This window comes from Castanea sativa, chromosome 1 (assembly GCF_040712315.1).
Source record: "Castanea sativa cultivar Marrone di Chiusa Pesio chromosome 1, ASM4071231v1".
In the NCBI taxonomy this organism is placed as follows: domain Eukaryota; kingdom Viridiplantae; phylum Streptophyta; class Magnoliopsida; order Fagales; family Fagaceae; genus Castanea; species Castanea sativa.
In genome coordinates, this window is record NC_134013.1 from 70,126,956 (window position 1) to 70,152,357 (window position 25,402).

The window sequence follows — 25,402 nt, forward strand, 5'->3', positions numbered from 1 at the left end:
CATCTATCTACTGACATCTTATGTTCTCTTTAAAATTAAAAAACCCTGCATCTTTCGGTGTTCCATCCGGTCACTTTTTATGATTCCCAGCTCTGTGATAGATCAGTATGAGGTTCCAAGCTCGTTAATTTATTAAAATCTAACAATCAAGCCAATACCAATAACAAACAAAAAATACATGAAGAATTTTTACTGACTGGAAGACAAACCATTGTTGGATTTTCATATCACAAAAATAGTTGTGCAGTTTGCACTAGTGAACCATTTGAGAGCCGCAAAAATGGGCCGCAGGAAACTCAAGCAAACCTCATAGCAAGTAATTCTCTTCAATGATTAGCCATTAAAAAGAGTTCTAAGTCATCAATAAGGGGAATAAAAAACAACAAATATATATAAAACACTTCAATGTCTTGTCCAAATGACTGCTTCAATAGAGGTTAGGGAAGATGAACAACAAGAAATCCTAACTAGTCATCAACCAAAGAATCCACACTGTAAGACAGATGTGGAAAATACCAGAACGGGTAATTGCCTAGGTTAAAATCTGGCATACATTTTCCTTGCATGATCGGAAAAGATTTGGGATATCTACCATCCAAGAATTGTACGCCATATTTGTTAGTTGCACTGCCAACTTTGTATATGCAATTAGCACATTGTGGGTGACCTTTCCATCTGGTTATGTTGTACAATCCTGAGCCCGTTCTATGACCCAAAAACAATGCTTGATCTCCAATACTCTGCCGCTGAACCCATTTCATCTTTAAAAAATTTAGCTCAAAAACTGTATGATAATCAAATTCAATTATTCCACGAATCATCAGGAGCTGTTCATCAGAAGCGAGTAACCGGAACTGCAGTCGACAATTCAAATCTGCAATGCCCTTTACTTTCAGCAGGGTGACATAAGGATGAGAATTCAGATTTAGTATCCCAAGTTCAGCATGACTAGTTAAAACATATACCTTGCCCTTGAAGACAGCTCCATCAACAATCATCCAAGGATTGTGTCTAGGACTGCTGTTAAATTTGTCATTATAATCATATACAGTCCAATGGACATCTGTGGATCTACAAAACTGGAAATATGGCTGCCATCTGCAAAAAGCTATGAGTACAAACTCTGGCAAAGGCGTAGCTAAAGTAGCAAGGATGAAGTGACAATAAGTTTTAGGAGGGCTAGGGAAACGGAGTTCATGTCTTGTAAAAGGATTCAGAAGCCAAATTTGAGAATCTGTCCTTTCTTCCTTGTCCTTCAGGACCAAATATCCACAAGTGACCCCCAAACATGATTTGCCAATAAGGTTGGGCAGTATTGCCTTGTATAACTTTCGATCAAAGATACTATAGAAGTAACAAGCTCTCCTAGCATGTGTTGATAAGAAGAGAACAAGTGGAGGTTGGGATGCCAAAAAACCTTTTTTATATGTCGCAACATATGACCTCCATGTTCTACAAACACACCCAAACATGAGATAGTCTATAGGCCCTAGTGACTTTGTAATCAGATCAAGCATAGGCTCAGGAAGGTCCGGCCATGGCCTCCAATTATTATACTCATCCAGCTTTTTCTTCTTACTTCTAGGCACCTTGAGACTTATATCACTTGCCCCTTGCAGCTCCATGATTACCTACCCACAAAAAGAAAATATAGATCAGGTCCTATATATTAGGGCCGGCCCTAGGCTAATGCCAATTAGGCCATTGCCTAGGGCCCCTTACGAGAGAAGGCCCCAATTTGGGGACATTTTTTTTTTTTATATATAAATATTTTTTTGTAGATATTAAGAACCCGTTTGGTAGAAGAGTTTGAGTAATGTTGTTGAAAATGCGTGTACTGTTGTTTAAAAATTGAAAATGTGTGTTTAAGATGCTCTACCAAACGGGGCCTAAAACATTTTAGTTTATATTTTTTTTCACTATTAAGAAGGCTCAAGTAATGCTAGAGATAGAGATAAAACAAATTTAAATAAATAAGTCTTACAAATAGACGTGTTATTAATCACAAGTAATTCAAATAGAAAAATGTTAAAAATATTATAAATTTTACTACATAACTTTTATTTATTTAATTATTTTTATACAAGATAAAAATTCTACTATAACCTAATCTAAGTGTATTTGTGTGCAAACACTCTTATAGAGACTTAAATCTCGGCCATTGCCCCCCACAGCCCACAAGAACTTATACTTGTGGAGTGATTATTGTACCAAAGGTGCGTGGTGGTCTCCATAACTTTTATAATTTAAAGTGACAATGAATATGATCCATGATTTTCAACAAACTATTGAATGCATTTTTTAATGAAAATTTGTGATTGGTGATATATCACTGTAATTCTCATGTTATAAATTTTATAATATTTCTAGTATTTTTGTAAGCCTCATGTCATTGATCACATTTATTACAACACAAGTCTGTAGTAAAATTTATTATAACTTTAGCATTTTCTCAAAAAAATATATATATATTAAAAAGTAAAAAGAATGGATTTTAAAAAAATTATTGTATAAAATGCTAGTTAAATATTATTTAAGCGATAACATAAAAGCCCCATTTGAAGATTTTACCTTAGGCCTCCGAAACACTTGGGCCGGCCCTGCTATACATGACACTAATTAAACATCTAACACGTCTACATTCATAACACTATCTAATGTTTCCAACCCAATTTTCCATTTTACAAGAGATTTAAACTTAACAACATATTATGCTATACTTGGAGCCAACATCCATCTTAGAAGATGCCAACCAGTTTGAATGTTTAGGATGACAATATCAGCATTCAGCACCTCTATCAGGCAAATAACTTCAACCACCATATAAAACCATAATCAAGGAATCGCAAAAGTTCACACATATAAAAATACTTAAATCATGCTCTGAGGTACAAGTCATAATAAATTAGATTCTATTCATTCAAACATTTCTTCAAACATATAGTACTCATACTTTATACCAAGAATACACAGATAATTTTCTCAAGCATGAACCGTTTCTAACACATGACAAATCAACATAATGAAACCCCATATTAATTTGATGATAGATCGTAGTAGAAACATGATCCAAGGCCGTTCACTATTTTGGTACACAACAAAAAGGCAAAACTCACCACTCAACCAACGCTTTCGCTGAGTAAAAACTCCTTCAAAAAAAAATACTTTTAACATATGACTCAAACTTTTCTTACTAATTTTCTTCTGCTTTCCTACAGTTTCTCGGCTGCCAAACAGAGGGAATGCCCAATACAAAAACATGACGTTAAAAGGATAGAAAATAAGAAATCGGAGAAGTAAAAGAAAAGTACCTAAATGAAAGTTGTCCGTGAAAAGTGAAAAGTGAAAACCAAACGACCACCTTAACTTTTTCGGAGTGATGAATGAAGAATGATGATCATGCGGTTTTAACTTTTAAACGACAGTAATTAAGGTTTGGAGATTCAGTGGTTTTGTTTTCCCGCCATTCATTTCGCGCCTCAAATTTTTCCATAAACAAAACGTGAGTAAATCTTTTTTTTTTTTTTGATAGGATGAGTAAATCGTATTCGTTTCATTATATGGTTAACATTTTTTATTTTGTATATGAATTAAAACTTTTTTTTTTTTTGGGATAACTATGTATTAAATCTTGATTGTTCATTTATTAATTAATATTTAGGGTAAATTACGAGTTTGATCTTAGTGTTTACATTTTTCATTCATTATTTAACGGCATGCACACACGGCTGCTATAGCCAAGTCAATGTACACGCAAGACTACCATGAGCATGCAGCATGCCCAAAGGAGGTTATTTGGGTATGCTGAAATGCCCAAAAAAGGTTATTTGGGTATATTACTATTAGGGACTAAACAGCAACATTTAAAATGTTAAAGATCAAGTTGACATTTAGTGTAAACATTAAAAATCAAATTAATATTTACACTATTAATCTATTATTTATTATTATAAAATATTTTAGTTTATCTAGTATTATAAAAATATTATATTAAAGAATGTCTAGATTAAGGGTCCGTTTGATTAGATGAGTGGAAAAGTGAAATGATGAAAAATCGTGGGAGGATGAAAAATATTTAGTTTTTCCTCTTATGTGTTCGGTTGGAGGGGTGGAAAAGTTGGAGGGTGGAAAATTCTTTTGTTTGGTTTGAGAGAAAAAAGAAAGGATGGAAAATATAATTTATATAAATTGACTATTATACCCTTACTACATAATATGTAAGAAATAGATTTATTTGTAATCATTACATAATATAAAATTTATCACATCATATAAATAAATTTATATTATTATAGATCAGGTCATGTTGAAAAAAAAAAAAAAAAAAAAAAAGAATGTTAAAAAAAAATAGATCAGGTCACGTTGAAAAAAAAAAGAGAAGAGAACGTTGAAAAAAAACATCCTAGGTCACCTTGAAAAAGAAAAAAATATATATATATACATATATATATATATATATATATATATATATATATATATATATATATATAGAGAGAGAGAGAGAGAGAGAGAGAGAGAGAGAGAGAGAGAGAGAGAAGAGAACGTTGAAAAAAAACATCCCACGATGGAAAAAAAAAAGAGAGAGAGAGAAGAAAACATTGAAAAAAAAATCCCACAGGTCACGTTGAAAAAAAATAGGTGTGAAGAGGGCATTTTTGTAAAAGTGTTACAATAGCACTTTTCTCCCCAGATTTTCCTCCCGATTTGGAAGGAAAAAAAATGTAGGCTCGAAAAGAAAACTTTCTCCCGGACTTTCTCTCCTTTCTATTTTCCTTTCCCAACCGAACAATGAAAAACAACATTTTCCACCCTATTTTCCTCTCTCTATTTTTCTCTCCCTATTTTCACTCCAAACAGACGAACCCTAAATCTTCAAATGTTACAAATGGCAAAAACTTGATAGCAAATTTACCTATACGGTCCATATTGGTCCAATTCGGTCTAGTTCGATCTATTTTGTCTACTTCAGTCTTATTCGATCCAATTTGGTCCTAATCAATCCACTTTGGTTCTATTCGGACCATGCAGTCCTATTTAGTCCATTATATCCACTTTGATCCTATTTGGTCTTATTCGGTAAACTTTGGTCCTATTAAGTTCATTTTGTCCACTTTTGTCCTATTAGGTCCACATTAGTCTTATACGATCCATTTTTTCCACTTCGGTCCAATTAGATCCTATGTAGTCCATGCTGTTCACTTTAGTTCTATTCAGTCAATTTGGTCTTTTTTCAGTCCACTTTGATCCTATTCGGTCCACTTTTATCCTATTCGGTCCTAGAGGTTATAGTGGCTTTTTTTTTTTAAAGAGTTATAATATGCTACTAACCTCGCAGCTTAAATCATTTCTTCTCTAGACCCTTAACATTTTATTTGTGGATAAGTTCCAATTGAACTCTTGGCTATAATGGCTTTTTAACGGTAAAAAATAGTCGCTATACTTGACATAGGACATACATCAAGCTTTGTCTGTTACCAATATCATGCATTCTTCCCATATGTAATTTATTCCCATATGTAATTTAAGGTGATTCACTTACAGATTAAAATACTAAAAAATTGTATATATGAAAAATCCCAATTCATTTACCTCAAATCTGAACTCTCTCCTCTGATCTATGTAACTATGGAGTCTTTAACACATTGACACTAGAATCCTTCTTGCTTAGAAGAATGCAAAGATATCAAATAAATAATTAAATGAGAAGAATGCAACAAGCAGAGAGGTGTCACCGCATACTTTCTGCAGATACAAGAGGAGCTAATAATTGATGACTTTTGTTCTAGATTAATAGGGAAGCATTGTGGATAACCTGGCTTTGAGAGCATCACTAAGTGACACCAACTCACATCCGTGATGAAAGAAACTGCCTGTCCTTTCACTTTCCAAGAATAACTGATCCTGAAAACAAAGCATCTAATTTGGCTTTAACAATAAGTCTAAGACAATTTCTTTTTCTTCCTTCACAAATTTTGGTACTTCTATTGTGATTGATGCATAATAGAAGTGGTTTTAGTGCTAGATTTAGGTGAAAATATGTTACTCCAATCACAATAAGTTATATCAGTAGTTGAAAAGCATAATGTGTCCCCAAAATTACTATTGGCTTCAAAAGACAGGGAAGAATTACAAGTGTCATTAAACATAGTTGTTATCTCATATTAAGGAATTGATTGTAATCCATATAACCATATATTTTTAGTCATTTTTATGATCACCTCATTATGCTATTAGTATAAGTATACTTTGAAAATGAATCATGCTAGTAATCTAAGAAGCATAGACACTAACATGAACATGGACCGGTACCGGTACCAGTACGATATAGTGACACGAGCAATTTTTTAAAATTATAACATGAAATTGCCAGTACAATACAGATATAACACGAATAAGAAATAAATATAGCACCCTAAATGAAGTGTTTGTATTTCTTAGCTCGTAATACACGAAAAGTAGCTGAGGTCTAATTGAAGCATTTTTCTAAAAACAGTTCTAACAACACTCTTCTTGCTGTTTTATGATACTCACCTCTCAGCTGTGTGGTTTCTGTAATTCAGGCCTTGGTGTAATTGAGATATAAAAAGAGTGCATCTTAGACAATTAGGACCTACCAAATGGCATTATAGACATTATCTCTAGTTTCAACATGGAAAATGGGGTCACAGATATCTATCTGTTTACCGTATCAATTTACGGAAGAAGGGTTAAAAATAGCAATATTTGTGGTGCTAAGCTGCTGTGGTGTTGGCATCGGAGCCATACCCACCACTTAGTGATTGGTCCACACCCTGAAGTTTTGTGGTTCATTGAAAGAAACTGGACCTACATAGATACGTGACTCTCCACTGCTATCCATATTCAATTTCTTCTAATCTGACTTCTAGCTGGTCAATTGTTGTGGCCCTTGATATTGTTAAATTACAAAGAAAATGGCTCAGCCAATAAATAAATGAATAAACAATTTTAATGAATGCTATAATTAAGAATAACTCTGCCTGTGTACGTACTTAGTATCATTTATTTAGTTCACACGTCCCTTTGAGAAAAGGAGGAGGGTTACAAACTTGCAATAGTTTTTTCTTTTTCTTTTTCTTTTTTTTGTTTTTTGAGGGGGAGGGTTACAACTTACAATATGTTGACAATAAAACTTGGTCACTCTTTTATAAATTCACGACAAATAGTATTATGGTATTTTCTGTTACATGTGTTCCACTTGAACTAATTTATGGAGATTTATAATTAATCCCAAAAGTTTGAGACTAACTAGACTTTATTGTTGTTAATATTAGCATGTTTCTGACAGCGAGGGTTTTTTTTTTTTGGATAAGGATAGTGAGTGTTGAAGCCTTTTTATTAAAATTTTTCCCCTTCCTCCCCAAAACAGCGGAACAACATTGTCATTTGCCAATATTGTATGTACCAACAAACCTCTATTGATTTGGTCATTGATACGACGTGGGCTAATAATTAGCATAAAAAATCTTGTATGGAGGAGAAGCATCAGTCACATATTATACAAATACATAGTTCCTTTTACTCAAAAAAAATAATAATAAATACATAGTTCCTAATTAACTCTAAGAAAATAGCCAAAGACTTTGTAACTGAATTGGCAACTCTCCATGCACAAAGTGCTTGAGGGTCTAGAGGGAAAGGGTTCGAGTTGCAGGTTAGTAGCATGTTGTAATTATCTCTTAAAAAAAAACTCTTAAGAAAATAAAACCCAAAAAAATTGGATAAATGAATATTTATTTTATTTTGTAGAATGCAAATCTATAGAAAGGAAAAACATAATCTTGCATATCATTATTATTGTTGTCGTTGTCGTTGATGTTGTTGTTATTAATTTTTTAAGAAGGTCTGCATCATTAGAATTTTTTTTTTTCTTTGAACTTATCCTTGTCACGATCTTTCAGCAAGAGCATCATTTAGAATTAGATTGCAATCCAATGGACGAAAATGTCACTGCCAGAGTTTTGCCTACTTTAGAGTGATTAAAGAAAGACACAATTACATGTCCAAAAAAAAAAAAAAAGAAGGCAAAGTTAGCTTATAAAGTCTTTGTAAGTGTGTGTGTGTATATATATAGTGGGAGGTGCAGAATTTAAATTCTAGATGTCCTAATTAGAAACATCAAAATGTGCCAATTAAACTCTAAGACTTTTGACTAAAACAAGTAAGTTATGAGTATGAAAAAATGGGAAGTTACATTTTTATTGTAACTTATTTATTATTGATGTAATCAAGAGTCTTATTGTTCAACTATTTTTTCTCAAAAGAAAAAATAGTGGATAAATCTCACTTTGAAAAATGAGTGTGAGTTAAAGAGGTTTAAAACGTGTGCTGTGTATCCAAGAGTTAAGTCTTTTTAGATGTACATCACTGTCAGTTTTTTTAAGACCTTCTCCTCGAATGACCTAAAAAGGTGAAAAACATGACCAAGAGGGGGGGGGGGATGTAGCATCTGACAGCACAGTCTACACATGATAATTTTAAGGGTAAATTGCAAATTACACCCCCTAAAATTTTAAGGTATTGGATTTTACACCATAAAATTTTAGAATTTGGATTTTACCCTCTAAAGTTTGTGAGTTTTGGATTTTACACTCTAATATTTCAGAATTTGGATTTTACCTATTTAGCTTTAACTCCTTAAAGTTTGGGGGTATTTGGATTTTACACCCTAAAGTTTCAAAATTTTGAGGTGTAAAATCCAAACCCCCTAGATTTTAAGGAGTAAAATCTAAATTCTGAAATGTCATGGTGTAAAATTCAAACACTCCAAACTTCAGGAGGTAAAATCTAAATTCTGAAACTTCAGGGTGTAAAATCCAATCACCCCCAAACATTAGGACTGTAATTTGCAATTTACCCTAATTTTAAATTAAAAGTAAACCAACTAAAGATCTTGTCTTAAGTCTTTTTTCTTTTTCTTTTTCAAATAAGATAATGTCTTAAGTCTTAACTGGTTTTTATGTTAGAATCATATTCCCTCTTCCTTATGTGTATGTTTGTTTCTTAAAAAAAACAATATTATAGATACAATTATATTCATAGCCACTCTAGTCAAAATTGAAATTGGAATATTGTTATTCTCCCACAAATTTATTATAAATCCTATGTCTATCACGTATTAATCATGAAAAATATGTTTTAATTATTAAAAATAAAATTTGTGCATATAAACTTATTGAAAAATAAAGAAACGGGTGAGGGAGGACAAGGCAAGGTAGGGGCATGGGTGCCCTAATGCCCTATTATCTCTTCGAGACACCAAAAAAAAAAAAAAAAAAACCTTGTGTGGGATGAAAGCAGGGCAAGTCATGTTTGGGGCAGATTAGAAGTAATTTACTAATTTCAATAAAGTGGCTATGACACTACCGCACATCCTTGACGCGATGATTACTCCACAAAAATAAGTACTTGTGGGGTGTGGGGAGTACGGATCGAGGTTTAAGTCTTTAGAAGGAAACTTCATACACATACACTTAGATTATGCTAGAGTAGAATTTCTATCTTATATAAAAAAGAATAATAAAGTGGCTATGACCTTAATGAGATAAAGATGAAACAAGAAAAGGAAAATGTGACCATGAGAGTAGTAAGAGAAAATGAGAGGCAAGTGTTTTGAATATTGTATTAGAATATGTATAAAAAAAATATAAATTATAACTAGGCCATGTACATAAGTGATTTGTTTTTTTTTTTTTTGTATAAATAATTTAGATATGTATTATGTAGTATATATACATTCGAGGCAAGTAAACCCATCCTCACCCCATCAAAGTGGGAAAAATTAGCCCGGAGTGAAGTGCTATTGAGAATTTTTGCCATCCCTAAACTCACTAAAAGCTCATCTGTAGTAAACATTAGAGACTAAAATCACTCAAAGACTAAACTTTAGCATATTGTTTTAAAATAGACTATTAGTATAGTATTTAAGAAAAAAGAAAATGAAATGGAGAATATAAGCTCTTCCAAAAAAAAAAAAAAAAACTCTTCACTGATTATTCTTCAATGTGCAAATTCTATTTTTTATAACAAAAACATAGGAAGAGGCAATAAAAGTGACTTCTTTACCCATTTATTACTATAATAGCATCCTACCTATTAATTCCACACTTGTAAGTAGACCACCATCGTCCATTGTAGAATTTAAAATAAAAAACTCTAGTGACACATTTGTGTTAACTTGTGATTAGTCTACTAAACCCATTTACAACAAAGCATGTGGTGAAATTAGATGCATGGATTGATTTGCAATTTTAAGCCAAAGAAAAGTGAAACTTGCAATTAAAAACAAAACCAAGGGCAAATGTTCATGTTTTCACCAAACATCCACTTATTACAAACAAACAAAAAAATCAGAAATATAAGGGTAAGATTTTAAGTAAGAAAAAAAAAAAAAAAAAAAGATTCGAGGAAGCCGTGAGAGCAGCCCGCAGAGGCATCATCATCAACAAACAAAGATAGAGAGAGAGAGAGAGAGAGCCAAAGCCAAAAAGAGGAGGAAATCTCTTCATCTCCGCTCACCAAAATTCATCATATCATATTCATATGGCCTCTGCCTCAGCTGCTCGAGCTTTCATTCTCTCTCGCGTCACCGACCTGTCACTCAAACCCCTCCACAACCACCAACCCCTCCTCCTCCACCAACAACTACCTTCCCGCCACCTCAGACGGCGCCGCTATGCCGCGTCATCCGCCGTCAACTGCCTGATCTCCGGAGTCGACGGTGGCGGCGTCTCCGACGACTTCGTCATCTCGACGCGGAACTCGAAGCTCGACCGTGGATTCTCCGTCATCGCCAACATGTTGAAGAAGATCGAGCCCTTGGATACTTCGGTTGTATCCAAGGCCGTTTCTGATTCGGCCAAGGATTCCATGAAGCAGACCATTTCCACTATGCTAGGCTTGCTCCCCTCCGATCAATTCTCCGTCAACGTCTCCGTTTCCAAACGGCCACTTCATCGCCTCCTTGTCTCCTCCGTCATCACCGGGTACCACCACCACAACCATTTCTTTCAATTTATTAATATTTTTATTTAATAATTCAAAAAAAAATTAAGTGATTCTTGTATTGCTTTTACGTTTATTAATGTTATTAGGAGGAAAAAAAATCGAAAATTTTGGATTATAAGGAAAAATATAAAAAATAAAAAGTGATTCCATGTGTTAATTATTAAGAAAAGAAAGGTATCCCAAAAGGTTGGATTCAATTTGATTGGAAACAAATTTTTTTCTTTTTCAGTGTTTTCATTTAATAATTATTATTACAAGAAAACATATGCAAAGTGACCCCTTTTGCTATCAATTTTGTACTGTTGGCCCCTGAGGTTTAAGAGTTGTCCAAATTGATCAGTACATCGTAATTTCTGTTAGTTATAATTGACAGAAAATGATCATGTGGTGTGCATTTGATTACTTTAATATAAAAATAATCATTTTAAAAATAATATGTGACCATTTTCTGTCAATTGTAATTAACGGAAGGGGTCAATTTGGACAATTCTTAAATCTCAGGGGTCAATGTTACAAAATGAATGGCACCCCGAGATGGTCTTTTTGCATTTTGCCCCAAAAAAATTGGATTGGGTTAATTATTGGAAAATACACAATTGTTGTAGCCTTTACATTTATTAATTATTAGAAGAAAACTTATATGAAAATTTGGATTGGTTTTGATTGGATTGATTGGTGTTATGGTTAGGTATACGCTATGGAACGCGGAGTATAGGATATCGTTGATGAGGAACTTGGAGATTTCGCCGGATAGTTTGGAGAATTTGAAATGTTCGGAGCGGAGGCGCGAGGTCGAGGAGAATAAGGTGGAGGAAGAGAGTAAGGTGAGGGATAGTGGGGGTGGTGGTGATATAAGTATTGAGGATTTGGAGAGAAGGGCACCTCAAATTTTCGGGGATTTGTCACCAGAGGCATTAAATTACATCCAAAAGTTGCAATCAGAGTTGTCTAATGTAAAAGAGGTCAGTGTTTGCTCTGTATTTTGGGTAATTTTGTTACTTTGATTGCTGTAATACTGCATTTTAGAATGTGTTTTGTGTAGTTTTGCTCTGTTTTTTGTGTGATTTTGTTACATTGGTGCTATGAATACTGCATTTGAGAATGTATGGGTTTTCTTTTTTTGGTAATATTTCTCTGTAATTCGCAGAAATTGTTACTTTGTTGTTGTCAACATTGCATTTTAGAATGTATCTTGTTTAACTTGCTCTCTATTTCGCATAATTTGTCACTTTTCTTGCTCTGAACACTGGATTTGAGAACATATTTCGTGCTATTTTGCTCTTGTGTTTTGTGTAATTCTGTTACTTTGTTGCTGAGATTGTTGTATTGGAGAATTTATTTCTGCAATTTATTTCTGTATTTTGCATGATTTGGGAACGTTTGAAGTAGGAATTTTCAAAAATGGTATTAGGTGGTGTTTAGTTGGTATTTTATGGGTACTTGATTTGAAAGGTAAGATTTATATGGGTTTAATTCTAGGTAAACAAGATCTTAGAGATGACTCTATTTCTAGGTTTGCAACGCATGCAAAGCATGGTCTTTTAATTAAGTGATTGAAAGCATTTCCTGTGCCTCTCCCAAATGGAAGACCTTGAATTGTTGTTTCATTGATTTGCTTAATGGAATTTGTCCTTTCCAATTTGCTTATGGTTGCACAACACTGAATTAAAATGTTGCCACTCTGGTTGAACTTGACTTGATGTGCTTTTCTTTCTTACCTGCATCTATTAAGTATTGTAATTATTACATGACTTGAATTTTTTTTTTTTTTTTTAAGCATGTATGATTTGGACAAACCATTATATAGAATGACACCATTTATCTCAGGAGTCATTGACTTGTACTCCCCTCTAATGACTGATTGAAAAGTGTCGATAACACATATTCAATGTAAAGGTACTGAATATAAGTTATTTTCTTCCTCAAATCTCCTCTCTGTTACACTGCACGTTAAACTTGTATCTCTTATATGAAGATCTAGAGTTCATCATATGGCCTTCAAGATTGTAGCTATTGCTTGTCAATTGAAGGGACGGTGGAACAGAAATGATGAAGTTTTCAAACTTACACGAGTTGCTTTCATGCCTCTAAAATGTCAGTCACTAAGTATACTTCTTCCCCCACCCCCCAAAAACCCAAACAAAAAAAAAGGTTATCAAGTATTTCACATTAGATTTCACTAGTGGAATCTTGAAAAAGTCTGTGCATTGGCTCTAGAGCTTTCCTGTTATCTATCTAACTCACAGTAGCCCAGCTGGACTCACCAGATGCATTTTCTGTCTGCTTTAAATGTAACTTGCTGTCGTTATGCACTTTGCTGTTGCAATCAACATTATGCTGGCCTACTTTCAGCCATGCATAAATGGTGATGTGAAACTTACCGAACATGCTTATGAATGTGATTTGCTTGAGACGTTAGGGTGCTTAGATACTCTCACTTTAAGCTGACTAGTGTATGTTGTTTCAGGAACTTGATGCCCAGAAGCAGGAAAATTTGGAAATAGAATATGACAGAGAAAATAGGAACAATTTGTTAGAGTATTTGCGATCCTTGGATTCTGATATGGTAATGTCCTAAATTCCTTTGATAAGATAGTGTTACTCTACTCCATCCTTCTAGCCCCTGATGTTCAATCACCTTTTTCTCTTCCCAACCTGGTTTTAAGTCTTTATTATAACTAAAATGTCCTCTTGTCATGCATTGTTTATTTCAACAGGTGGCTGAACTTTCTCGTCCATCATCTTTAGAGGTCGAAGACATTATTCACCAACTTGTTCAAAACATATTGCATAGATTCTTTAAAGATGAGACTGCCTCTGATTTTATGGTAAATTCAGTCAAGGCAGGTACTGAGAACCGCCCGGATGGTGATGATGAACTTTGTGACACCATAGGCACTTCCCGGGATTACCTAGCAAAGCTACTTTTCTGGTTAGTATTTGTCACTCCCTTAATAAATTGCTTTTTCTCTGGTTTTTTGTGGGTTAGTTTTGAATGAGTCACTTGTGTGCACTCATCATATGCACATGGGAGAGCACACACACACACGTCCATGCTACATACACCTTAGACATTGTAGCCAGTCAAGGCCTCTTTCTGTCTTATTAACTCAATTGATTCCCATCCGGGATCACATACTAAGGTTCACTTTTCTGCTGGCAGGTGTATGCTGTTGGGTCATCATTTGAGAGGCTTGGAAAACAGGTTGCATTTAACTTGTGTTGTTGGATTGTTGTAAAGGGAAGGAATTCAGGAATGACCATCAGAAAAAGAAAAGGCAGAAGAAGTGTAAATTCTTTTCTTCTTTTTGTTTTTTCTCCTGTTTATCTACATCAATATTATTATTCAAGTGAACTTCATGTAATAATACCACATTTAATTCTTGCTTTTACCTCTTTCATGTCAATTTTCCAACTTACCTCACATGAAAGGCAAAACTCTGACTGGTGTAATTGAAACTACTGTCCAAATCAATCATGTAAGTCACATGAAGAATGCCAGATTTATTGTTCATTGTAGAGTCATATCAATGCCATCTGCTCTTGAATTATCCCATGCCATTCTATCAAAGGTTTAAGTGGTAATCTGTTTTGACTTTGTGATGGCGCTAGACAAAATAGCAATGCATTTGGACTAAAAGAATTCCATCTGGTATCAGTAATCACACCTCACGAGCAGAAGTCTTGGTTGTCCAGATACTCTGGGTGTGCATGGTCATGTTTTAAACTTCTCAGAAAAATTGAACTTGCTACAACAAAGTTTTGGTTTCATATATAAACCCCATTTGGATAGCGATTTGCTCCTCACGTCTGGCGTATTTGCCTTCTTTTTTTTTTCCTCACGTCAAGTGTTTTTGCCTTTTTTTTTTTTTTTTTGGACCAACGCCTCTTGAACATGAACGTCTCACGAATAGTGCATAAAGGCAAATATACAATAATTCAATAATGAACAATAACTCAAAAATTATTTTTTTATTATTTTTAGCAATAAGTTTTCAGCAAAATAAACGATATTTAAATACACATTTAATGCCAAATAATATCAAATTACAACCTTGATTATCATTCCAATATTGGGATTTAGTTTATGGCTAAAATTTAGATTCAATTTGTTAGGTACTAGTACTTGAGGTTCTACAATTGAATTTAATCACGTGGTTGTATTGATCAATGGTGCAAAAACAGTGTTGTCTTTTTTGAGAATAAATATATTCAACAATGTAATTAATTGCTCAATGAAACCACATAGTTGAATTTAATTGGAGAACATATACAACCTAAGGAACTAAAACTAAATTTTATTCTTTGCAATAGAATCGTAAAATGACCGCCTCATTGGTCTTTCATCGAACATTAGTCTCCAGACTCATTCATAATTCAAGAACTGTAAACCCTGATTAAGGATGACATATGAGAATGTATACCCCACTCATTAGTGATCAAGTATTTTTGAGCGAGACAGAATAATAAGCAGCTATGTGCATTGCAACCTGAACAGAGACGATTTTGACCGTTGAGCTTCTAGATAGATGTACTTGATAATGAAAATTTGGTGTTCTATATGATGGCTTCCACGGATTAGTGGATTATTAGGACCTTTGACAAATAGAAGATGGCAACGGAAAAATTGGACCGACGATACAGACCTATATAGTGTATACAACATAGACAAAACTAATTTGACCAAAAAGAGAAGCTGCCTACTCCATTCAATAGTAAAGTTGCTATATTTCCATCAATTTCATTGCAAAATTTGTGCTATGGTATTTCTCTCTATACACATAAATGAATGTTCCTAACTGTAGAAAGAATAAAAAAGAATCATACAAATTATAATGCTCTAGAAGAATATATCAACTGCTGTTGTTTTTGTTTCCTGTAATGGTGGTGGTGATGTGGTTGGTCATGGGGTTTGTAGAGATCATAAGGAGCCCATAGATAATCAACTAGGCACGGCCTCCTCGCATCAAGCCTTGTCCATGGCTTCCCCTTGCCACTCCAATGCAGCAAACTCACAGGACCAGGATGCAAAGATCTGCAATTACTAACCACATTATCCCCACCAAGGCCATGTTGGTTCCATCTATGATCAATGGCCTCAACATCTCCACCAAAAACCAACAAAAAAGGTGGAAGAGAACCCAACTCATAAATCCTCCTCTCCTTTTGAATTTCCATCCATTTCTCAATCTTTCTTGTGTAGTCTCCCTCTCTCCACCTCACCAAATCCATCACCATCACACCCGTGTTGAAATAACAAGGCCTTTTCCCTGCAAAAACCTCGGAAAACTCAAGGTCGGACCAGAATTCAACTGAAAAGTACTTGGTGAAGTTTGCATGACAATACTCCGGTGCACCAATTGTTCTTGACCCTGTTAGAGACACGCTCCATAGCTTCTGAATATCATCCACAACAATGATATCAGAGTCCAGATAGATCACACGTTTAACACAAGCCTCGAGTATATCGGCCAAGTAGCTTCTTGCATAGTTTAATGGATTCTCAAGAGCTCGACGAACTGAGGATGAGATTAGATCATTGACAATACTTTCCTTGAAGACATAAACTTTGAAACTCAAAGAAGGGAATGTGGATTGTACAATCCGAGTAAGCTCAGCCATATCTACCAAGCTGGAATCAGAAGCAATGAAGTGAAAGAAAATGTTTTCAGGGCAAGAAGTGTGTTTGAGAACTGAATGGACAGCCGCAACAGTTCCTCTCAAGTACTCCAAATCAATAGTCATAGCTATCTGAACAACTAAAGGGTCACATGCCAAAATCATTCCATTTCTGACCAAGACAGCACATTTGGGTCCATTTTGGTATTCGGGTGCCTCTGAGAATCGCATAGACATGCCAAATTCAATGCGTGCTTCATCACCACCACCACATGCCAACTTGTCAGGCAATGATCTAATTGCATTTCCATGGGATAGAAGAGCGAAAACTATAATGGTCACAACAAGAACAGCTCTAGGAAGAACCATCATCAAAACAAAATCAACGAGGTTTGGTTATTTGGTATGTTTTGGTTTGGAACTAATACAATTGCAAACCTTAGTTGCAAAGCAAATGAAAGTGAGAACAGGAGAGAAGACTATATATAAAGGAAGACACACGGAACTAGAAATGGTCAAGAAGTGGAGAAGAAGCAAACACGTTTAGATACATATATAAGGAGAACACGGTTTTGATAAGAGAGGTTGGCCGAGTTTGAATTGGTTATTATTATTGGGTTAGTGTATTGGAATTTTCTTCTTAGTTTCCGTTTCTAATTTATTTATTTCTTTATTTTAATTTTCAACTTGGTGAGCTTCTTGGAGACCACCTTGTACGTTTCATATCATATTTCCATCGAAGACAGACATGTGACCACGTGCACTTAACAGATTTCATTTATTTATCCCCCTTAATTATATGCCCTTTAATTTATTACACCCATACCCATGTGACCACGTGCTATGAACAAATTTTATTTATATTTGCCTCTTGTTTATTACTTAATACTTTCAATGCGTATAAATTGGGCCTTATGGTCTCTCTCTCCGTGTGTGTCTGTTTGTATCGGCTAGTGGGAAAGTTAGGTGACTTAAGTCTAAGTCAAAAGTTATGGTAACAAAAAAAAGTCCTGTTGCAATTCCCATGGACTTGGTATCAATAAAAAACAATACTAGAGCACAATATTTTACACAATTTTTTTGTATAATTCATTACATAAGAGATGCAAATGTACTAATGTAGACTCGCATAAATTTACCATTTTATTTTCATTACTCACAACTCATAATATGACAGGCTGACAAAAATTGAGTAAAATATTGTGGTATTAGTATTACTAGTCAATCAACATCAAGCATGGGACATTCCAAGATTCTATACAGATATGCCATGTAATGCTGGTTGATTTCTACGGAAACCAAGATTACCCAGCAAAATAAAACTGGTTTTAATTTAAGATTACATACTTGGTAACGTGGACAGTTGTACATGGCAGCCATGCAGTTGCAGTGATGTAGTCTTCTCGGTTTTCACTGCTGTTGTTTGTTTGGTCTGGTAGTCAATGTTTTCTGCGCCCAATATTTTAACCGCCATTTTTTTTCCACTTAAAATTTTCTGGTTATGTAAACAAAAATTAAAAGAAAGGGGAATCATTTCAAATTATAAACCCGAGTCAATGGTTGCCAGGAATCTGTTTCACACATAATCAAGAAGTTTCTTTATAAAATTTACGCTACAAACAATTATTTCGTTTTCTCTCACTACAAAATTGCAACCAGGTCTTACTGTAACTTGCCCCAACCGACAGCCAAAAGATGAAAGTTTTCCTTCTTCTGTTTTTTTCCCTAACGTAGATGTGCAGAACTCTTCGAGCAACTGAAGAGTTCAAGTGCAAAACTCTTCAAACGTCTGACTATTTCTCTGTGTTTATAATCTGACTATTTCTCTGTGTGTCTATGATCTTTCACACAAACAAGAAGTAATTATAGATAGGAATCTCTTGAAAGTGACTGGTGGAATTTTATGAACGGGGTGGAAAGGTAATCCATTATAGAGGAAATACTTCTGAACCAACTAGATCTAACTGTGGATGCAATACCAAACTGTATATAGCAACTACACAGAAAGCACAACTCAGCAACAACATGAATTGGTCACTTGGCAGCTTAGAATATTTTTATGAAGGGGAATGTTAACAAGCACATGGCGGTACTTGTTAAGGTTTCCTTTTTTGTGTTTCACTTAAAAAAGGAAAAAAAAATTGTTAAAAAAATTGCCAAAAGAGATAAAAAAATAAATAAATAAAAAACCAAAAACTGAAAAATTGCCAAAAGTTAAAAAAATTACACAAAAAAATTATCAAAAATGTATTGTTAACGGGCACCTTGCCCGTTAACACAACCCTTTTATGAATGGTTTGTTTTTATCTGATTATATATTAGAATAACACAACCATTTTAAACAAGTAGCAGAACTTGAAACCTTGAAAAGCTGACAAGGACCCCACCATTTCATTCCCTTTGGCAAATGGATGGCTCATGGCTGTGCTGCGGAAGTTAAATGCGAGGAAATTATGAAACTAGCAATTCTACAAAAGCAAAATCACCCCATTGCATCTAAAGTCTAAAAGACTTGATTCACCACAATCACCGCATATAATTAGGAAGAGAATCCCCTTCATTTCATGATTTAAGTTATATACACAAATCTAAAGATGTATCTAGATCCTCTTCATGTACACTCTTATTGGTATGAGAAGTAAAATCTTAACCCTGAATAGAGAGAATCTTAATCCATATAATCCAGGGCTTGATAAAATGCACAGCTTAGTCAGAATTCGCAACTCTGAATCCGTATGACATCGAATGTAATGAGAATTAATAAGTTTTTTACAGAATGAGTAAAAAGTTACATATGATAACTGCAGTACATGTTTTTCATTCATAAATACATTTAAGAAGTTTTTCATGATACACAACAAGCACATCAAGCTGGCATCATCCTCTACAATTAGCTGTGAAACAAGCAAAGACATGGTACCCTGCACCCAGCTTTAATTTCTTTTCCTCCAGCCTAAAGACCTATAGTTTATGCAATCGACAAGTAAAAAAAATCCATAAATATACAATCTGTTAGATAATATAAATGACTGGAGATGAAAGCGAAAAAAAGAAATTATAAAAATGGGAACATATAATTAAGTTCACATTCAACCAAGAATCAATTACAACACAGCCACCAATGTTTTTTTTTTTTTTTTGTTCTTACTTAGAAAATGCAGCCCCCTTCATCACAATTTGGAAGATGAAAATGCAGAAGATTCAACGGAGTCTTTCAACCATCACACAAAACACCAGCAGCAATATCACACAAAAATTAACATCAACTCAAAAATCAAGAGAACATATCCCAGAGTGAAGAAATTGAAAAGTAAAACTATTGTACTTTATTTTTGTTATTTTCAAAGTATCTATAGGGGGTATTCACAGAAATCCATCAGTTTCCTAAATCAACATGCACAAAACAGCATAAAGCTAAGAATCAGACTCAATAAAAGTCCAGTTCAGTTCTTTGAATGTTTCAAACCCCTCTATCACTATACTCATATGTCATATTGTCTTCAAGGAAAATTGAAGTCCTAGAATTTAAAAGGGGAAAAAAAAGACTGCAACATAAGAGAGAGAGTGTGAATGTAATATTCAAAGAATGGAAACTATCTTTCTAAAACCTAGTACTCATACTACAAGAACGAGATAATTGGAAAGGAGCGACCCTTTCATTGAAGCACATATTGACATTTATCTGATCATACTGCTTCCTGCAGCCCGGGCATCGCCCATCTGCCTCAAGAATCCTTTTGTGGCAGAAAAGGCAAAGATGAAATCCACATGAACATGGCAGAAAGCTAGAGTCTGTGACATCTAAATCCTCATAGCAGATAGGACATGAAGAAGGCTGGGATGAGAGCCTTTGCCACGTCCACGTGATAGCTCCACGGCCACAATGCCATTCTGATTTCATTGGAAAACTGTGCTGCTTGGAGAGAGTGGGCAGACTCTGTGGGCGGCAAGCATCATCAGGTCTCCACGCTTGACAATTCGCACGTGATTCAGGTACCACTTTCCCGCTCTCTGTTTTGGACAAGTCCACTCCAGGATTATGGTTAGGTACTTCAAGATTATCAGATTCAACCCTAGTTTCAGGTTCGGCAGGAGACTCTGCAATTGGTTTGTGCTGATTGTCATCTGCATACAAAGCATCTGCAACAGCCTCCCAGTCATCCACGCACCCATCATCCTCTTCTTCCTCACTGACGTTTCCAGAGCAACAACCACTGCTTGTGATACTGCTGCTGCTCCCAGTAAGACCCTTACTTGAATCATTGTGATCCAAAGTGCTTCCAATTGGGCTATTCATCAGGGACTCCAAATCACTATCATGGATGCTTGAGCCCTCATTTTCCTCTCCTCTCGATCTTATTTCCAAATTATCCAGTGATCCATTCTGCACATTGGCTATTCGCATGGATGGTGAGTGAGACTCATCCTTCCCATTTGAATCCACCTTGCATCCCTTGTTCTTGACTGCATTACAACAGTCCATTATGAACAAATGGAATTAGCAAATATAAGTTTTGCCAGCCAATCCAAAAAATGAGTCTTTATCAAACATCATTGTCTCCCATAAACATAAAAGACCATATACTCACAAGTTCATTTCACATCTAGCATTAAGCTTGTGACCATTTGAAGTAGAGAATATGATCAGCATCATGAGACACTCTAGGACAATCAAATCTAGAACACTAGAACTTAGACCAATCTTCTATCTCTTGTAGTCAAGGCTGTGGCAAGAGTTGTACAAAATAAGTTTTTACCCTCTACTTGACAGAGGAAACGGAAGAAAAGTACGCATAAAATTTTAGCATCATGCAATTTTGCGCCATTAGAATTTGGTGTTTTAGACATCTATTGAGATAAAACCGTCAAATATTGGTTTAAATTCAAGCTTAAAAGACCAACTCAAACATTCGGAAGAAGAACAAGCATATAAGACCAATTTCTTTTTACAAAAATTCAAAAAACTAATATGTTATTCATATTTAATTCTATATGGTTCTTCCACAACCATGGACAGATTTTGGCTAGTGCAGAGTCATGTTCTTGGTTAAAGACGAACCAGTAACCAATTTAAAAAACTGCTCTTCATGTTTCACTTCATTTCATTGAGCAACAAAAAAATATTAATAATAATAGATTTACATTCCTTTTTTTGATAGGTGATAATAGATTTACACTCTTTCACTGCATTATTGTTGTTTCCAATAGTTCATGACTGATATTTCAATTTCATGGGACATCAACACACATTACCTTTATTATTCAACCTATATGCACTATCTGTCAAATACTGATTTTCTTTACACAAATTAAAATAAGAAAACATAAAATAAAAGCACCCAGAAAATGAAAAAAAAAAATCTAAAGAATCTAAATTGCTAAGAGACAGTTTTATTCAATTTTAATTTTTTTTTTAAATAACAGATATTTCTTGCTCAATATTTTTAATAAAAATTATAATTTTACAATCAATTTTGACTAAAAACATCATGAAATTGAGAAAACAAAGAGATAAAAGGCAAAGCGTACCTTGAGAAAGCCATTGTTCACGCCGAACATCGAGCTTGCTCTGCTTCAATTTCTTGTTCGTCTATAAAAAAACAAAAACAAAAATTTGACAATCAGAACGACCTGAAACAACAAAATGCCACCAAAAAAAAAAATTAAAATTTTCTAGGGAAACAAACAGAGTGAAGAAGAATTGAAATTTACCCTCTTTTTCTTGGTGAGGTCTCTGGGGAGAGAAGCAGGGGCAGGAGAGGTGGCGATTGAATCGGCCATTGGGAAAAATTTGTGAGAAGCAATGAAATTGGAATTGGAATTGGAATTTTGGCAAAAACCCTAATTTTAAAAATATCTGAGAGAGAGAGAGAGAGAGAGAGAATTGAAAAGTAAGAAAGTAATAAGAGAAGAAGAGATATATAGAGAGAGAGAGAGGGAGAGAGAAATGAAATGAGGATAGGAAGGGAGTGGATATTAGTAATTACGAAACAACAAACAAAAGCCCTCTCTCAAATTTCTCAACACTCCTCTCTTCACTTCTCTTCTTTCTCTCTGTATTTTTGTGCATGTGTATGTGTGTGTACTCTTTTCTTCCACGCCCATATTTTTTAAACTCTTGTCCTTTTTTTTTATATATGGTAAGTTACCAAATTGCCCTTTTCATTTTTTTTTATAAGTAAAATTACATTTTAAATCTTATAATTTAGGAACTATAATGTTTTCACAACATTGGTTATTCTAATTTGGAGAAGATCTACTATTGAAATTATTGTTATTTTCTACCAATAAGAACTTGTCAAATAATATTTGTTGTGAAAATTTTATAGATATAGCATTTATCACTTTAAAATGTTGATCTAGCTACAATATAGATAGGGTTTCAATTGTAATTTAGAAAGTTGTGAACTTTTCAAATATAAATGACATGAACACAATTTTATTATTACACCTAAATGACATCAACAAAATTTCCAAAAATGACATCATTATCACACCAACAATTAATTCCTAGTTAGAAGCTTTAGAATATTCTTTGAATTTCAATATCATACAAAAATTTCATCACACTTTCTTGTATTATTAGCATTTGGACACTTTTAAGGGTGAGGATTTTATCTCAGTGCAAAGAACAAATACGACACTGACACATGACCGTTTTAGAATATATGTTAATTTTGGAATGCTTCTAATGCATAAAAACACTGGAAGGAAGCCAAACCCCTATTTTAAATATTATTTTGAATTTGAAAAGAAAACTCTTCTTATAATAATTACATTTTACATTTAAACGTAATAATTATGAGCTTAATACTTTAAAGAATTAATTGGGGATTTTTTTTTTCTAGTTTTGTATTAACCAAAAAATTGATTATTTGTGAAACCATTAGAATTGAGACTTTTCTCATTGTGACATGAAAGCAAGCTCGGGGGGGGGGGGGGGGGGGGGGGGAGAGAGAGAGAGAGAGAGAGAGATCCTATGGTGTCATATGTTGCCATTTGTAGTAACTTAATTTATCTTACTTAGAAGGCCTCCATTGCCATTTAAGGAGAAAAAATTTTGTCAGCATCCTTTTCTCATGTACAATTTTTTTTTTTTTTTTAAAAAGATGATAATTTAAAAGTTGAAACGATAATTGTATTGTAGGAGCAATTTTGAAATAGACAATCTTTCTCATACGCTCCATTTGTTTAGGCAATAATATTTCATAGAAAATGAGTCATTTTTCAAAAAGTATTTTTTATAAAATTATCTCATTTTCCTATGTTTGGTAGCAACCTTAAATACAGTCTCATAACTTTCCTTATTTAACTTATTGTTAAGTAAAATTATTTTTCAAAAAAATTTAGTAAAAGACGATTTCTAAAAATAAGCTACACTTTTTCTGTAGATCAAAGATAGTTTTCTTTTGACTCATTTTTTTTTTTTTATACTACCAAATATTGAAAAACATGAAAAGCTATCTTTATACAATATTTTCTGTCAAAACAAACATAGTGATAATTTATACATAAGTTTTTTTTTTTTTCTTAATTCCTAATAAAATAAGAAATAGCATTTTCATTGTACCGGGGGCATTTTAGGAATTACGTAGATTTATATAGTTAGTTAGTTTGGGGGGTTAAGTAAGCTCGGGGGGGGGGGGGGGGGGGGGAGGGGGAGAGAGAGAGAGAGAGAGAGAGAGATCCTATGGTGTCATATGTTGCCATTTGTAGTAACTTAATTTATCTTACTTAGAAGGCCTCCATTGCCATTTAAGGAGAAAAAATTTTGTCAGCATCCTTTTCTCATGTACAATTTTTTTTTTTTAATTTTTAAAAAGATGATAATTTAAAAGTTGAAACGATAATTGTGTTGTAGGAGCAATTTTGAAATAGACAATCTTTCTCATACGCTCCATTTGTTTAGGCAATAATATTTCATAGAAAATGAGTCATTTTTCAAAAAGTATTTTTTATAAAATTATCTCATTTTCCTATGTTTGGTAGCAACATTAAATACAGTCTCATAACTTTCCTTATTTAACTTATTGTTAAGTACAATTATTTTTCAAAAAAACTTAGTAAATACAGTATTTTTTTTTTTTTTTATACTACCAAATATTGAAAAACATGAAAAACTATCTTTATACAATATTTTCTGTCAAAAAAAACATAGTGATAATTTATACATAAGTTTTTTTTTTTTCTTAATTCCTAATAAAATAAGAAATAGCATTTTCATTGTACCGGGGGCATTTTAGGAATTACGTAGATTTATATAGTTAGTTAGTTTGGGGGGTTAACTTACATTTTTAAGGCGTAATAGAAGCAAAGCATGCCAAACGTGGAAGCCTCGTAGAGTAGAGTAGGATGTTGTACTTAGGATGACAGGTGTACGGCCAGATATTACAGATTTACGCACCATAATAAGACTTGGACCACACTCACCCGCTTGGTGGACCCCAATTGCATGGTAGTTGTGGCCTTTGTAGTTCAGTACAGTATATGAAGAAGTAAACAAGAAGAAATAATCTGATCCCAAACATTAAAAAAAAAAAAAAAGAGAGAGATAATTTTATAATAAATGCTTTTTGAAAAATATCATTGTTAAAACAATCAAAACATTCAAAATGCCGAAATAACTCACTCGCCTAAGTTATACCAGTCCCAATTTTATTCATAACAATTGATGTTAAATTTTATGATTATAATCATAACTTATCACTTCATCAAGTTGTTAATGATATAAAATTACAACTTTTTTTTTATTAACAAG

At 33.8% G+C, this 25,402-nt stretch overlaps 4 protein-coding genes across 5 annotated transcripts; 1 reads left to right on the forward strand and 3 right to left on the reverse strand.

The window, feature by feature from the left end:
• Positions 1-202: 202 nt before the first annotated feature.
• Positions 203-3,506, reverse strand: LOC142622272 (uncharacterized). The gene is made up of 2 exons (XM_075795718.1): positions 3,312-3,506; positions 203-1,631 (listed from the first exon to the last, which is right to left on the reverse strand). The coding sequence occupies exon 2, from the start codon at positions 1,623-1,625 to the stop codon at positions 468-470; it is 1,158 nt and encodes a 385-aa protein (XP_075651833.1). The 5' UTR covers positions 1,626-1,631; positions 3,312-3,506; the 3' UTR covers positions 203-467.
• A 6,885-nt stretch (positions 3,507-10,391) lies between these two features.
• Positions 10,392-14,550, forward strand: LOC142621627 (uncharacterized). Its single transcript, XM_075794938.1, has 5 exons — positions 10,392-11,003; positions 11,714-11,987; positions 13,493-13,591; positions 13,743-13,957; positions 14,189-14,550. The coding sequence occupies exons 1-5, from the start codon at positions 10,561-10,563 to the stop codon at positions 14,262-14,264; spliced, it is 1,107 nt and encodes a 368-aa protein (XP_075651053.1). The 5' UTR covers positions 10,392-10,560; the 3' UTR covers positions 14,265-14,550.
• A 1,153-nt stretch (positions 14,551-15,703) lies between these two features.
• On the reverse strand, positions 15,704-17,149 carry LOC142618426 (putative galacturonosyltransferase-like 10). Its single transcript, XM_075791362.1, has one exon. It carries the CDS (start codon positions 17,014-17,016, stop codon positions 15,856-15,858), a length of 1,161 nt encoding a protein of 386 aa, XP_075647477.1. The 5' UTR covers positions 17,017-17,149; the 3' UTR covers positions 15,704-15,855.
• Positions 17,150-19,947: 2,798 nt separating this feature from the next.
• LOC142618430 (uncharacterized) lies at positions 19,948-22,728 on the reverse strand. Of its 2 annotated transcripts, XM_075791380.1 has the most exons (4): positions 22,357-22,726; positions 22,174-22,234; positions 21,234-21,368; positions 19,948-21,108 (listed from the first exon to the last, which is right to left on the reverse strand). In XM_075791380.1, the coding sequence occupies exon 4, from the start codon at positions 21,047-21,049 to the stop codon at positions 20,246-20,248; it is 804 nt and encodes a 267-aa protein (XP_075647495.1). In that variant the 5' UTR covers positions 21,050-21,108; positions 21,234-21,368; positions 22,174-22,234; positions 22,357-22,726; the 3' UTR covers positions 19,948-20,245. The 2 variants fall into 2 exon arrangements, with proteins under 2 accessions (XP_075647495.1, XP_075647488.1); XM_075791373.1 differs by lacking the exon at positions 21,234-21,368 and having other exon boundaries at positions 22,357-22,728.
• Positions 22,729-25,402: the final 2,674 nt, after the last annotated feature.